The sequence below is a fragment of the Gobius niger genome (assembly GCF_951799975.1).
Source record: "Gobius niger genome assembly, chromosome: 23".
Taxonomy (NCBI): domain Eukaryota; kingdom Metazoa; phylum Chordata; class Actinopteri; order Gobiiformes; family Gobiidae; genus Gobius; species Gobius niger.
The window spans coordinates 6,603,219-6,615,908 of NC_136874.1; the positions used below are offsets into that span (position 1 = coordinate 6,603,219).

Consider the following 12,690-nt stretch of genomic DNA (forward strand, 5'->3'; position numbering starts at 1 on the left):
CATGTCACAACTGGACCACAAATCCAACTTTTCTTCTGGAGTAAAATCATTTAAAAGGAACGTTTCTCTTGAGTACATAATTTGGCTACTCGAACCACCGACCCTGAACTTCCGCTCTCATCGATGTATAGATAGATCGATGCTTTTTCTTAGGACGCCCTCTGGTGTCTGGTGAGGCTCACTGCATGTATGAGTTGGTAAAAGTGGCATTTTTTAGTAATATAAACGAACATACCAAGGAGTCAGTGGATGACAATTACAAACTATCCTAAAAAAAATGTCTTTATCCCCACAAATAAACAAAAAAAGTATTGAAGACTAATGGAAAGAGGAAAGGGAATAGGTCCTTTAATCTCCCCACGATCCAAGAGTCTGACGAGGCCGCACGAGAACTCTCCTCCTTCAGATGTAAATCAGAATTCAAGATCGCGTAAGCCGACTATTAGCCTCCCAGGAAAGACGCCAGACACACTCCGGGATTTGAAGAATTAATTTAACACCTTTATTTGGGCTCCCAATACACAAATCAACACAGTCTGCTGCAGAGGTCATGATACACTGAATGGAAAACTCCACTAGTCGTCGCGTTTATTTACATCTTCATATTTTGGAGATCATACGTAACATTTATCATACTGAGTAGCAATTGACACGATACGATTATTACAAGGCCTTTATTACCTGCGATTTCAGCCAAGATTTTTCGATGCACTTCACAGTTAGGTTTTATCTGTAGCGCTAAAGTCTGCAGCCTTTGGAAGTGACAATACGAGCTCGCGTTTGTATTGCTGATTCCTTATACTCGATGATTGAAAATGAGCAGACTGTTGTTGTTTTTTTTTTTATATTCCTTAAGAGGCAGGCACTAAAACAAGCACTGCCCGCGATGACGACGGTATAACCAACCCAAAGGAGGAGGAAGATTCTTCTTTCTTATCAAAAAAGTTCAAGACCTGAGATTTTTAGTGGAACGAACTCTTCAAACGTACAAAAACATACACCGACTTTTTGTCCTGTAAACTGTCACGAACGGCTGCGATACTACTAGCTATGACGTCCCTTCCGAAACATGCACGGTAAAATCGCCTTCAGAACATTTAAAAACCGCCAATTTTACGCATTCAAAAACCAAATGCAACTTTTTTTTGTGTGTGTGTGTGTGCAAGCTAGTAGTAGAAGTACACAGCTCTATATGCATATACATTATCGACAGCTTTTTGACAAAGAATCGCCTTCGAGATCAGTGACGCGAAATTCAAGATAACTTAAGACAAATAAAATCTTTTTTTTTTTGTAACGTTTCAACGCTTTTTAAATCAATGATAATACCTTAAAATCTCTTTAACACTGGGGTACTTTCAGTTACAAGTTCATCCCTTGGGCACTTAGTAGCGAGTCCAGCATATCGAAAGTGTTCTTGTAGTCAGTGTGTTGACCGTTGGCCGCGAGGAGCCCGTTGGTCCCTTGACTCGCGTCCGAATAGTGGGAGTTCAGCGCCGCCTTGGAGCTCCGGCTGCCTTTGGATCCGTGGTGGTGGTTGTTGTGGTTGCCGGCGTCTCCGTGCGGCCTCTTGCGGGACGAGACCGCGCTCACGACGACGTCGCCCCCCGCCGGCCGCAGAGCCAGACTGTCCATGGCCCCCCTGCCGTTCACCGCGTACTGGTGCGAGTGTTTCGAGTGCCGGTGGTGGTCTTTGTGCTTGTCCTTGGCGTCCGACGAAACCTTAATCCGCATTTTGAGCTCCTCGCTCGACGCGGAGCCGTTCTCGGCGAAGCTGTGGGACGTTTTGGGCTTCTTGGAGCTCGACTTCTCCCGCCTGCCGTCGCCGGACTGCCCGCTGCCGTGGGCCTGCGAGCGCTTCTTGTGGTGGTGGTGGTGGTGGGACGGGGCGATCGGCGACAGGGCGGGGTACATTTCCGTTTCAGTTTTTACGCCGTTCTGCAACGCCAGCTCCGGGGCGTGCTTCTCCCTGTACTTGTCCAACGTCAACACCTTTTGCGGCCGAGGGAAAGCCGCTCCGTTCACAGCGATTTGTTGGTGTTTCGACGATTTGGGCTCCTGTTTTATTAGTGTAAAGTCTGAGTGGAGCGGCGGGGGGAACTGGTCGTACCCACAAGCCTTTGCAGCAGCGTCCATGGGTTGGTAGGAGGCGAACGGGGCAGTTAAGGAGCTGAGCGAGGGCATTTCCGAGGAGTCTGAAGACGAGGGGAAGAAAGAGCCGGACAGGCCGTTTAAAGAAGACGTCCCCTGGAAGGCACTGTCCCCCGACGCTCCCTCCGTCTTTGGCTTCTTAGAGTTTTGAAAGGCCTGAAGCAAAAGGAGAGGCGGGTCACACACCGAAAACTAAAGCATCCTCAAAGAGAAGTACTATTTAGCACAATGTTTAATCTGGATATGTTTTTATGTGCTGAAGTTATGTTAAGTGTGTCGTTCTCTTCCTTGATTTACCCTCCAGTTTCGTATCCTCTTCAGTTTACTGGGCGTCCTCTCCAGGATTTGAAGGAATTCATGTGTGAGTTCTGAAACACAAAACCCAAAATCAGGGACTGGAGGCGATCAATTTGTGTCATGAACGGGACAGGGGGCGTTTTCTCGACCACGGTGTCGATACCGAAGCGTATGGACAACTACTACATGACTGCAGTATGAATGAATGCAACCTAGAAAGTTCCCGCAGCACAAATGCTTCTAATAAATGCTCCACTGTTGCTAGGAAAGAGTCTGACCAGCAGATGGCAGTAGAATTCTCTCCAGAACAGAAAAACTCCTTGAAACTAAATTAATGTATGGTGTCTAAAAGTCAATGCCAGACAGGGTTGCCAGATTCTCACAACCATTATATCATACACAGCTTCCAAAACTATCATATTTCAGCACAAGCTGTCGTACACTAAACATAAATATGCCAATAGTACTGAAACATCTGCACATAATATGGCTCACATCATCACCACCTCTACAACACATTTATTACACGATATTGCACACGCACTACCTGCTCGTAATCAAGTTTTCCAGGCAGAATAAAGAAGTGGGTGAACTACGGCGTCGCAAGAGGTGAGACGGGGCTACGTCTTGCTGACCAATCAAATGAAGCCAAGGCGGAGGATATGCGATATTGTGGAACGGTAAAACTGATCCAGGGTCAGCCGCTCCTTCTGACAGCAGATATTACGCCTATTGAAGACGGAGGCTCAGTCTGACTCCAGATCAGAGCGAAATCATAAACACTACATTTAATTAGGCAGAAAACTCTCAAAAACAAAATAGCTCGTCTCCATTTGAGGAGTGATGCGTGAACAGTCAAACCCTGCAGTTTGTGTTTATATTTCAGACTGTGTTCAGATGCTGCTCGATGTGTTCAAATGTGCACAGTGAACTGTCAACTCTCAATATCCACAAAACATTTGACACTTTCCAAACTCGTGGAGCCAAACCTGGGACTGAAAGTTAAGTAGACTTTGCTGAAAGTTGGAGCAAGCGACATTTTCCAAAACAAAAACATGCCCTGACGGTACCGGTGCTTTAACGGTTATTCTAATTGAATTAAGATCATGTGTATTAAAAGTATCGTTCAGGAGAAAATCCTAAAACAGCACAACAGAAAGAACACAGGCCGCAGCAGCGTCACCTGTGACTTCATTTTTTGAGCAGAATTCCCACTAAAGCAGCGATAAAAGAGAGAAAGACGTTATTACCTCCTGAGCTGCAGAGACAGATCCACATCAGGACAGTTTTAATTCAGCTAAACTTTTCTAAACACACTTCGACAAGGTGAAAGCTCCACACGTCAAAGATTTCACAGTGAGAGCGCTCACTCTGTCACCAATAATTTACCAAAACTGTTCCAAAAAAGGCTAATGCAGAGTGAGCGGTGCTGCCACTTGGTGCAGCTGGAGTTCAGTAACAGCAGCAGTAACTTCAGGCTCTGCGGGGCTAAAGCTAAAGGTAAAGTGGATGCGTTTCTTGTTGTCACTGCTTTTCTCTCTTTGTCCAAGAGCTCTAGTTTCTTATTCAGTCCTGGTTTTTAACCAGTTTACTGTAAGTCCTGGTTTAGTCCTGGCTCAGACCACGGCACTGTCTCTGGTAATGACTAAAGTGTTAGTAAGTTATAGCTTTGCTTCGCTGTAAGAAAACATCTGCATTTGTGCTGAAGCGGCTCATGAGTTCAGACTTTTTTAGACTCACTGCGGATCATTTATTGACGTCTGGAGAGAAAAAGTACTGAAAAAAAAAAAAAGGGTTTACGATACCGCCCTCTACCGGAGCTTTTCGGTCGGGGCCAAGTCGGTACAGTTTGTGCAGGAAAAATCAAGTTAGCCCAGCTTTAACAATCAGGCTTATGGTAAAGCTACTATTGATACATAGAACTAGTAAACGGCACATTCATGGAGTAAATGGACAGATTAAACGGACCTTCTGGTATCGGACTCCAGTTCAGTCTCTCCTGCATCTGCTGCTGTGCATGTACTGTCCTCGAACATCCATAAAAGCCAAATAACGCTGTAGTTTTCTCCTTCCATCATGATTCATCCATGATCTCAAATATCCCGCCGGGGCCAGACACATCTCCGTCTCCGGTCGGTTCATTTCTTTGACTTTATTGAAGTATCAGGTCCCATAAAAAGCCAGAGTGAAGCAGAGAACACGGCAGCTCCATGTACTGATGCTTAACTTTCACTTCCGATCATCCGTGTCTTTTTTCATCCAGAGCCGTGAAAGTGGCCCGGCTGTGACTCGCATGGAGACTATTTCAGTGTCGGAGGCCCGTGTTATTTTGGATTAAACGACTCATGGCCTGTAGACGTCTGGCCTAGTGTAATAATCCACATGAAGAAAAGCTCACTGAGGTAGATGCTGAACGTACCGTCTAGCAGCTGTAGCGTCACGTTGGGGTCGACATATTCCCACCAGTGCTTCCCGTCGGTGGACACGGGGATCTCCCAGTTGGACCATTTACAGGCCAAATGGATGCACACACACGCCACGATGGTGGGCCGGTACTGCAGGCAGAAGGTGGTGAGGTGCAAGCTGCAACGACATCCAGAGGAGACAGAGGAGGGGGGCGTGTTTAGTGTCGCCTGGGAAGCTCAGAAAAACTATGTAGTCGATTCCTTTTGGTATTGGCTTCCATATCTAAAGCCACTCTGCGGAGCATTCCAGGTTATATGTCGGACACACGGGGGGTTTGCAAAAGGAGCATCGAGCTGCTGATGCTCCAGCAAAGATCCAGCAAAACCCCTCGCAGTAAAGGGTTTAAAGATTTAGTTTTTATCAGTCAATCAAGTCAATTCAATAACTGCTTGGATGTTTTTCTGTATAAAAAGTGAAATGTCTCGCAGCGTGGCTTTTAAATATAATCTAGTGCAGAACAATTTCATGACACCCTTACCTCAATCCACAGGAGCAGCTAAGTCTAGTCTAATGTTTAACTCTGCTCGATTCAGGGAGGTGCATCTCAACTTTTGGTTTATGTAAAGTTTAAATGTTAAGCTGTACCCAAAATTTAAACTATTTCATTTGGATAAAAAAAAACATCTAGCTAGTCGGAAAAAAACAACAAATATTAACTTGAAGCGCTTGGAGCTGAAACACGAAAATGTATTAGCAGAATTCATGTCTGACTCAGGTTTAAACAGGAAAAAGCAATAACGGCCGTTTCAGGTAATGTGCATCAGAACGAGGAAACACGGACACTGAGGCCAGATAGTTTTCAAAAGTTTGTGAGGCTAAAGCTTGAGCTTACAAACTGCACTGCAAACTGGCTCAGGCCCTCGCAGGGGAGAAGAAACGGCTCTAATGACTCATTACACTTCTAACATTGTTGGTCATCAGTGACTCCACAGCTGACAAGACACTTACAGCAATTACTAAAGGAAACACACTCATGCTCTTCATCTTTATGACTAATACAATTGCAGCGGGTCAGGCTAAAATGCTCAGTTGTATCAAATTGAACTGCATCAGCGAGCATTGCTTTATGTGTTTGGCTTTTTAATCAAATTAACACTTCACTTCTCCAACAATACCACGGATTGTGAATAAAAACATTTTAAAAAAAGAGATTGTTTGTCCATATAGACACATGCACATGCATAATTATAGTCTAAACAGAACCCTCAACACCTCAGACTATTTGAGTTCGAGTTTGACAAACAAATCCACTTCATAACTCAACGCTGACACTCATTCAGCGTCTACAGAGATAATATGCATCTTCAGGTTGCGTTCATGACTTGAAGAAAATTGGATGATTTTCCAAAAACGTTCCAGTTGCACTGATAAAGTGGACTGCGATCATTCCATTCAAGATTTGAGGTCAGAATTTAGAGAGAGGGCAGGGACCTAGAGGTCTATACAGGCGAATTTTTACATACTGAGATATGTTCTTACCTGAGCTTAGACGAGTTCATTTGTACCTGTCTGGTCTTCACGTGTGCCCTCAGTCGCGTAAACACAGTTAGTATTAAACCTCTCCTCCTCTAGAGCTCCAAACGAGGTGAAGATAGAAGCTACCAAGCTCGTCCACGTTTTCCCTATTTAAATATGGTTACGTGACGTTTTTCACAAGTCAAGTATAGTTACACAAAAAAATAATAATGTGGATCTTCTAAGCGGATAAAAGGGGAACTATATTGTAAGGCGTAATAATACCAGGAGTACCTCGACATCCACACAGTAATATCTTCACTTTACTGTGCAGACGCTGAACTACTCCTTGTATTGATACGCCTTACAATATAGTTCCCCTTTTATCCGCTTAGAAAATCCACTCTCACATTTTTAATTTTGTGTAACTATACTTGATCATGTACCGTCTTTCAAAACGTGGAAGAGCTTGGTAGCTTTCATCTTCACCTCATTTGGAGCTATAGGAGGAGAGGCTAAATGCGAACGCCGTCTGTACTTTGTTTACGTGACTGAGGGCACGCGTGAAGACCAGACAGGTACACATGAACTCGTCTAAGCTCAGGTAAGAACATCTCAGTATGTAAAAACGGAGGCCTGTTCCTTCTTTCAGCCGAATGCACTAACGCCATTGACAAAGAAGACATTAAACATCATGTGGATACAGTAACTACAAAGACTTTAACTATAAACCAGGTCGACACATCTGCATTTTGACACAAATTCGATTAGGTGGCTTAGACGTGTGTCAATGTCACATGAACGCAACCTTTTGAAAAACTAAAGCTGACAAGAAAATGTTCTATCTAGGCACTAACTAAACTATACGTTTGCAGCACAGTTTGGAAGCTGACGGGGTTTTCAGAAGGGGAAAAAAAGCAAAAAAGGAAAAGAGTTCAAAGTGACTGTAAGGCTATACTTACCATTAACTCTAAAAGTTTAAGAATCTTTAGTGGCAATCTATATTCAGGCTACCAAAGTGTTTTCTTAGACATATGCACTCTGTACCAAACAACCTGGAGAGGTAAACAGCACCACTACACTCCTCACAACGCGTTCAACCCCTCTGCGCCAACACGCTGCCCCTGTACAGTACACCGCACAGCAGCCCGGCCAGTACCGCCCCGCACAGGGTTTCCCAGGGCCCGGGCGCAAGGGCGTTGGTCACAGGAAGGGAGAAGCTATAGTGTGCCATTACAGTGCAATAGAGGGAACAGGATAATAACCTGTTGGTAGCCATGAAATAGGAAGTCTGTGCCAAATCCTTGCTTGCTGCAAAAATGAAGAAACAGCCAGAGTTAGCGCAAGAGGCTAGAATCACGACAATATTTCCAGGCTGAAAGGAGCATTTACCTCGCACTAGCTGGGTACACCTCACCACATCTGTGTGAGGGTGATCTATAGTAATTTCAAAACCTGCAATGAAGAATCAGCCGAGTTTATCAACCTGAAACTAAAACACAGAGTTTTTAGCTCATCCGCGAGAGAACTCACCCAGTGTCTGCAGCACAATCGTTTCCAGTGCCACTAGCTCTTGTGCCTGCTGTTGGAATGCCTAAAACAAGCAACATCTCGGTATTAGAAAAGGCAGATTACGAGGAAAGCTTTCCAGTTGAGTCATAACAGAGATGGAGTGGATAACAGTCACGTAAAAACAAAACAAAAAGGATGACACATTAACACATCACAAGAAGAACATTACACGCATCAGCTGAATGAGAAAATACTTGTACCTTTGGGCAAATTGAGCTGATTTTTTCGCCCGCCATATTAGCCAGACAGTATATTACTATTTCCACAATAATATCTGTGCATTAGCTTAGCACGTAGCCGTTAGCATAACAGCCATACTTACATTGCCCTTAACATCTATGGGAGGCTCTTGAGGATTGATGTAGGCATGTGCTATTTTAATAACATGTTCAAGCTTCCTGGGTTGCTCCTCCACTTTGGCAGCGAGGAACAAAGTCGTCTGGGAAATGATCTGGAAATGAGGGGGGAAAGAAAAGATAAACAAGTAGCTTAGATTTGCAGCTGATCATTGTGAGTGACTATCCATCAGGAGTACTTACATTTCTATGGAACTTGCTGAACGAATGGATCATATAAAACCTATGCATATACACTATAGCTGTGTTGATGATTAGCTGAGAGCTGGGGGGGGGAAGAAGTTAAGGATGTGACACGGAAAAGGAGCAGATGTTTACGTGATGACTGGATACAGACGGCGACTTGGGCAATTTAATACTACGTAGACAGCTGACAGATCGTGCCTTAAAAGTAAAAACAAACATAGCCAAATAAAGCTGATGCGTGACAAAATACAACTTCACAAACTACATGAATATGCGTTTATAATGCCTAATCATCGAGGTTTCTGCCCGCTTTGGATGTGGTGTTATTTGACGTTATCCTAACAAAGAATATGCGCATGAACAAAAGCTAAGCTAGCTGCGAGGCCTTGCGCCGTTAGCTTCTTACAAACCCGCTAAATAAACCACTTAATCTGCTTTTTCTGATTTTGTAGCAATTTAAAAAGCTAATAAACGTCCTAACAGTGAAAATGCCTCGCTAAGGGCTGTTATTGGCTTAAATGTCTTGCTACGCCGGCTGGTTTCGCCAAGCTAACGATGCTAACCCCGCGTCTGCGGCGCTTGTTTTGCGTAAGGGATACACGTTGAGTCTCTGGCCGATGTCCTGGATGAGGTTGGCGGCCTGCTGTCGGTACGAGAGCTCGCGGTCCGCCTCGATGCCGCAGCGGCGCGACGGCGTGTTGTCCAGCTGCTCCCGGGTGAAGAGCCATTTCGTGGAGGGTCCCCGGTGCACCGCCATTACGCTCCCACAGCCCAGGCCCGACGGCACACGGCTCCAGCACCGGCGGGAGGCGAGAGGGGCGAGGGGCGAGGGGCCGGAAGAGCCTGAGCCGAGGCCGGGTCGGGGTCTGCGAAGCGCGCCCTCTGCTGGACGGGGAGGGAACAGTGGGAGGCTGAATACATAAGCACAGTAGTTGTTTTTTTCCCATTGAAATAATAAAATTAATTCAATAATATTTGTGTAGAATATACAAAGCTACAAAGAGACTATTTTGTTGTTTTGCAAACTAGAATGAATTGTCTGGAGAACTGGCCCCCACTGCATTTGTGTAGGCCTATCCCTGTTGGGTCTGAGGTCTGGTGCCCCTTGTGGGGCCTCAGAGGCACTGTTAGAGGTCCCACAAAAGTTCCCACACTAACAAAACAAGGGAGGGAAACGTCAGGCCCAGGCGCCAAACCCAGCCTTCGAGCATTATCTTGGCCCCAAGATGATTTTGAATGATATAGGCCTCGTGTAATGTCACAAAGATAAGACAAGCCTTTGTTGATCTCACAATGGAGAAATGTACTGTGTCACATTCAGCTCCTAGAAACACTCAGGGTGTGCAAATAGGCAAGAAATGTGAGAACAATAAACAAAAAACAATGAAATACTAAAGGACTTTGTGGGGACAAAAGTATAAACAATAAATATTAAGTAAACAGACTTTAACCAGGAGGTGTGTGTGGACCGGGAAGTTTGGGCATCTCTGCTGAGACTGCTGCCCCCGCGACCCGGCCCCGGATAAAGCGGAAGAAAATGGATGGATGGGACTTTAACCAACAAATGTATTAGCAGTGCAGGTTTACATCATAGTGCAAGTGGTTGATAAAGTGACACAGGTAAGTGATTTAAATACAGGGATTATTGCACATGTTACTTCACAGTCTTGTTATACAGTCTGACAGCAGTGGGGATGAAGGACCTGCTCCTTGCACTGAGGGTGTCTCAGTCTCCCACTGAAAGAGCTGCTCATCTCCTCTGCAGTCCCGTGCAGTGGGTGGGAAGTGTTGTCCACGATGGAGGTGAGCTTGACTAACACCCTCCTGTCCCTCACCTCCTCCACAGAGTCCAGGGGGCAGCCCAGGACGGAGCTGGCCCTCCTGACCAGCTTGTTCAGTCTGTTCTTGTCCCGCTGTGTGCTGCCCACACTTGTTAAGTATTCCAAAAACACAAAACATTAACTTTGGAGGGAAGTTGCCTGGATTTCAGCAGTAGTAGCAATAAGAGCAATTGACCTTTATGACAAAAAAAAAATACAAAACAAAAGAGTGAAATCCAGAGTGAATACAAAATCGACAGCTCCAGTAGTTCTTCTGTTGCAGTTCTTTACTTTCACCATTAGATGACGCCAGACACCGGCATCAGGAGTTACACTTTGTTTTTATCTACTCCCCCACCGATGATTTATTCAAGATAAACACAGACTGGAAATGTTTCTCATGTGGCTCGATCGTGAGCAAATTCAAGGATTAGCGGAGCCCTTTCTCTGACGCACGTGCACATTCATTCTTTACGCACGAAAGGCCAGTTCTGAGGTTTAGGTGGAGGCTTTAGGTCATTTTAGTAGATCCTAAAGTTATAACATGATCTATGTGCAAGATTATACTACATATCACAATCCCTGGTCAGTGGGCGAGCACGCGCAGCTGATATGTCTATTGTAACAGCTGCATCACCCCCTTTCTACTCGGACTGATTCTTATCTAAAATGGATCCCCCTTTCTTTGCGATGGGAAACCCCGATCTCCATCTCAAGTGCATTTGATCGCGAGGAGGAGGAGGATAAACCGACAGTCTTTGGGTGTGTCCGATGGGGTGAGGAGGGGGGAGAAAGTGCCTAAAGATGAGACACGCGATGATAGAGGGAGTGAGAGACTGTGTTGTTCTGGCGTGTGTGCTGAACGTGACTCAGGTGGGACCGGCTCGTCTCCTGGGACCTCGCACCGCTCTGTGCTCCGCGCGCATTGGCTCCACTCAGACAGGACCGATGATGCCCGGGGGGCCCCAGGGAGGTGGAGGATGGCGCGCGCCGGGGTCTCGTGAGCCCCGTCAGCAGAGTAATTAGAGCCCAGGTGCGGCTGTTTCACCGCGGTGTGAACTGAACTGGAGGCTTCTGCTCTTGTTGTTGGCACCGTGTGATTTTCTGCCGCCGCTCCAACATTGTGCGCAGCGGCTCCGTCAAGTCGGGCGACACGCGCGTCACAGCTTCCGGTTGCACAAAATAAAAGAATGAAAAGAAAATCTGTTGAACCAGCTTTCAGCTAAACAAACCTATCGCTTCATGTTATAATTCGGACAAATAAGCCTTTACACACAGGCATATTTTGTATAGCCTGTTCATGTTGCCTATATACACCTACGTATCACATATGAGAAAACATAGGCAAAATATTTAAGCTGTATAGGCTTAATTAAAGGCACACTGTGTAACATTTAAAGAGGGGGTATTATGCTTTTTTCAATCACACAGCGACAGTCTATATCACACTACAGTGGTGACGAAACCTCCTGTTGGTCTGTAAATGCAGTAAATTAGAATAACTGCCTTGTATAAAATTGCTCTCTCAAAATGGCTGTAGTGAATGCCTTGAAATAGGCCTCTGTCTCTTTAAGAACCTCTGACTCTTTCCGACACGCCCCCTCCACACGCTGTCTGTGGCATCAGTGGGGAGGGGGTTCTGCTGAGGAGCAGTGGTTGGTTACTCGGCTGGTGACGAAAGCTCGGAGGCGTCTCCAGGAGGTGGGGGCGTTCCTAGGAGGACTCAGGCAAACCTATCCCTAAAATGGCCGCCATCAGAGTTTTTACAGATTACTCAAAAATATGTGAATGTGCCAGGGCAACACTTCAGCCATGTTTTTAATGAGGGAATGACATAATAACATGATGTGAAGCTTGAAAAAGTCGATTTTGCATAATACCCCCCCTTTAAGGTTAGGTCTCAATCTACAAAACCCGTCCTTAAAGGAACAGGCCACCATTTTTCCATACTGAGATATGTTCTCACCTCAGCTTAGACAAGTTGATGTGTACCTGTCTGGTCTTTGTGCCTGCCCTCAGTCACACAAAACGACCAAAGATGTTGTTAGCATTTAGCCTCTCCCAGTATATCCCTATGGCTCCAAACGGGGTGAAATTAGAAGCTACCACACTCTTCCACGGGCACAAAGACCAGACAGGAAAGCATCGACTCGTCTAAGCTCAGGTAAGAACATATCTCAGTATGGAAAAACGGTGGCCTGTTCCTTTAATGACTTGCTGAAAATGCTATTTCCGCTGTGGGTAATGGTAAAATGGTAAACTGGCACTTTTCTACCTTCAAAGCGACTCACAGCCCAGTCACCCATTCACACTCTCATTCATACACCAATGTACGCAGACACTGGAGGCAAAGGAGCTGGGATGCGAACCCCTGACCGTGAAACGAC

General features: G+C 45.5%; 1 protein-coding gene across 1 annotated transcript; it reads right to left on the minus strand.

The window, feature by feature from the left end:
- Positions 1-504: 504 nt before the first annotated feature.
- Positions 505-9,364, minus strand: LOC306981786 (uncharacterized protein). Its single transcript, XM_079581448.1, has 9 exons — positions 9,083-9,364; positions 8,481-8,562; positions 8,264-8,392; positions 7,903-7,963; positions 7,762-7,824; positions 7,635-7,680; positions 4,868-5,031; positions 2,449-2,519; positions 505-2,307 (listed from the first exon to the last, which is right to left on the minus strand). Exons 1-9 carry the CDS (start codon positions 9,238-9,240, stop codon positions 1,363-1,365), a joined length of 1,719 nt encoding a protein of 572 aa, XP_079437574.1. The 5' UTR covers positions 9,241-9,364; the 3' UTR covers positions 505-1,362.
- Positions 9,365-12,690: the final 3,326 nt, after the last annotated feature.

What these genes read in the sequence shown, in the direction of transcription:
- LOC306981786 (XM_079581448.1), bottom strand. Translation starts at nt 9,240, where the DNA reads ATGGCGGTGCACCGGGGACCCTCCACGAAATGGCTCTTCACCCGGGAG. An exon ending in ATCGGCCAGAGACTCAACGT is followed by an intron (nt 8,563 to 9,082) that starts GTATCCCTTACG and finishes TCCCCCCCCCAG; the next exon opens with CTCTCAGCTAATCATCAACA. An exon ending in AGAGGATACGAAACTGGAGG is followed by an intron (nt 2,308 to 2,448) that starts GTAAATCAAGGA and finishes CTTTTGCTTCAG; the next exon opens with GCCTTTCAAAACTCTAAGAA.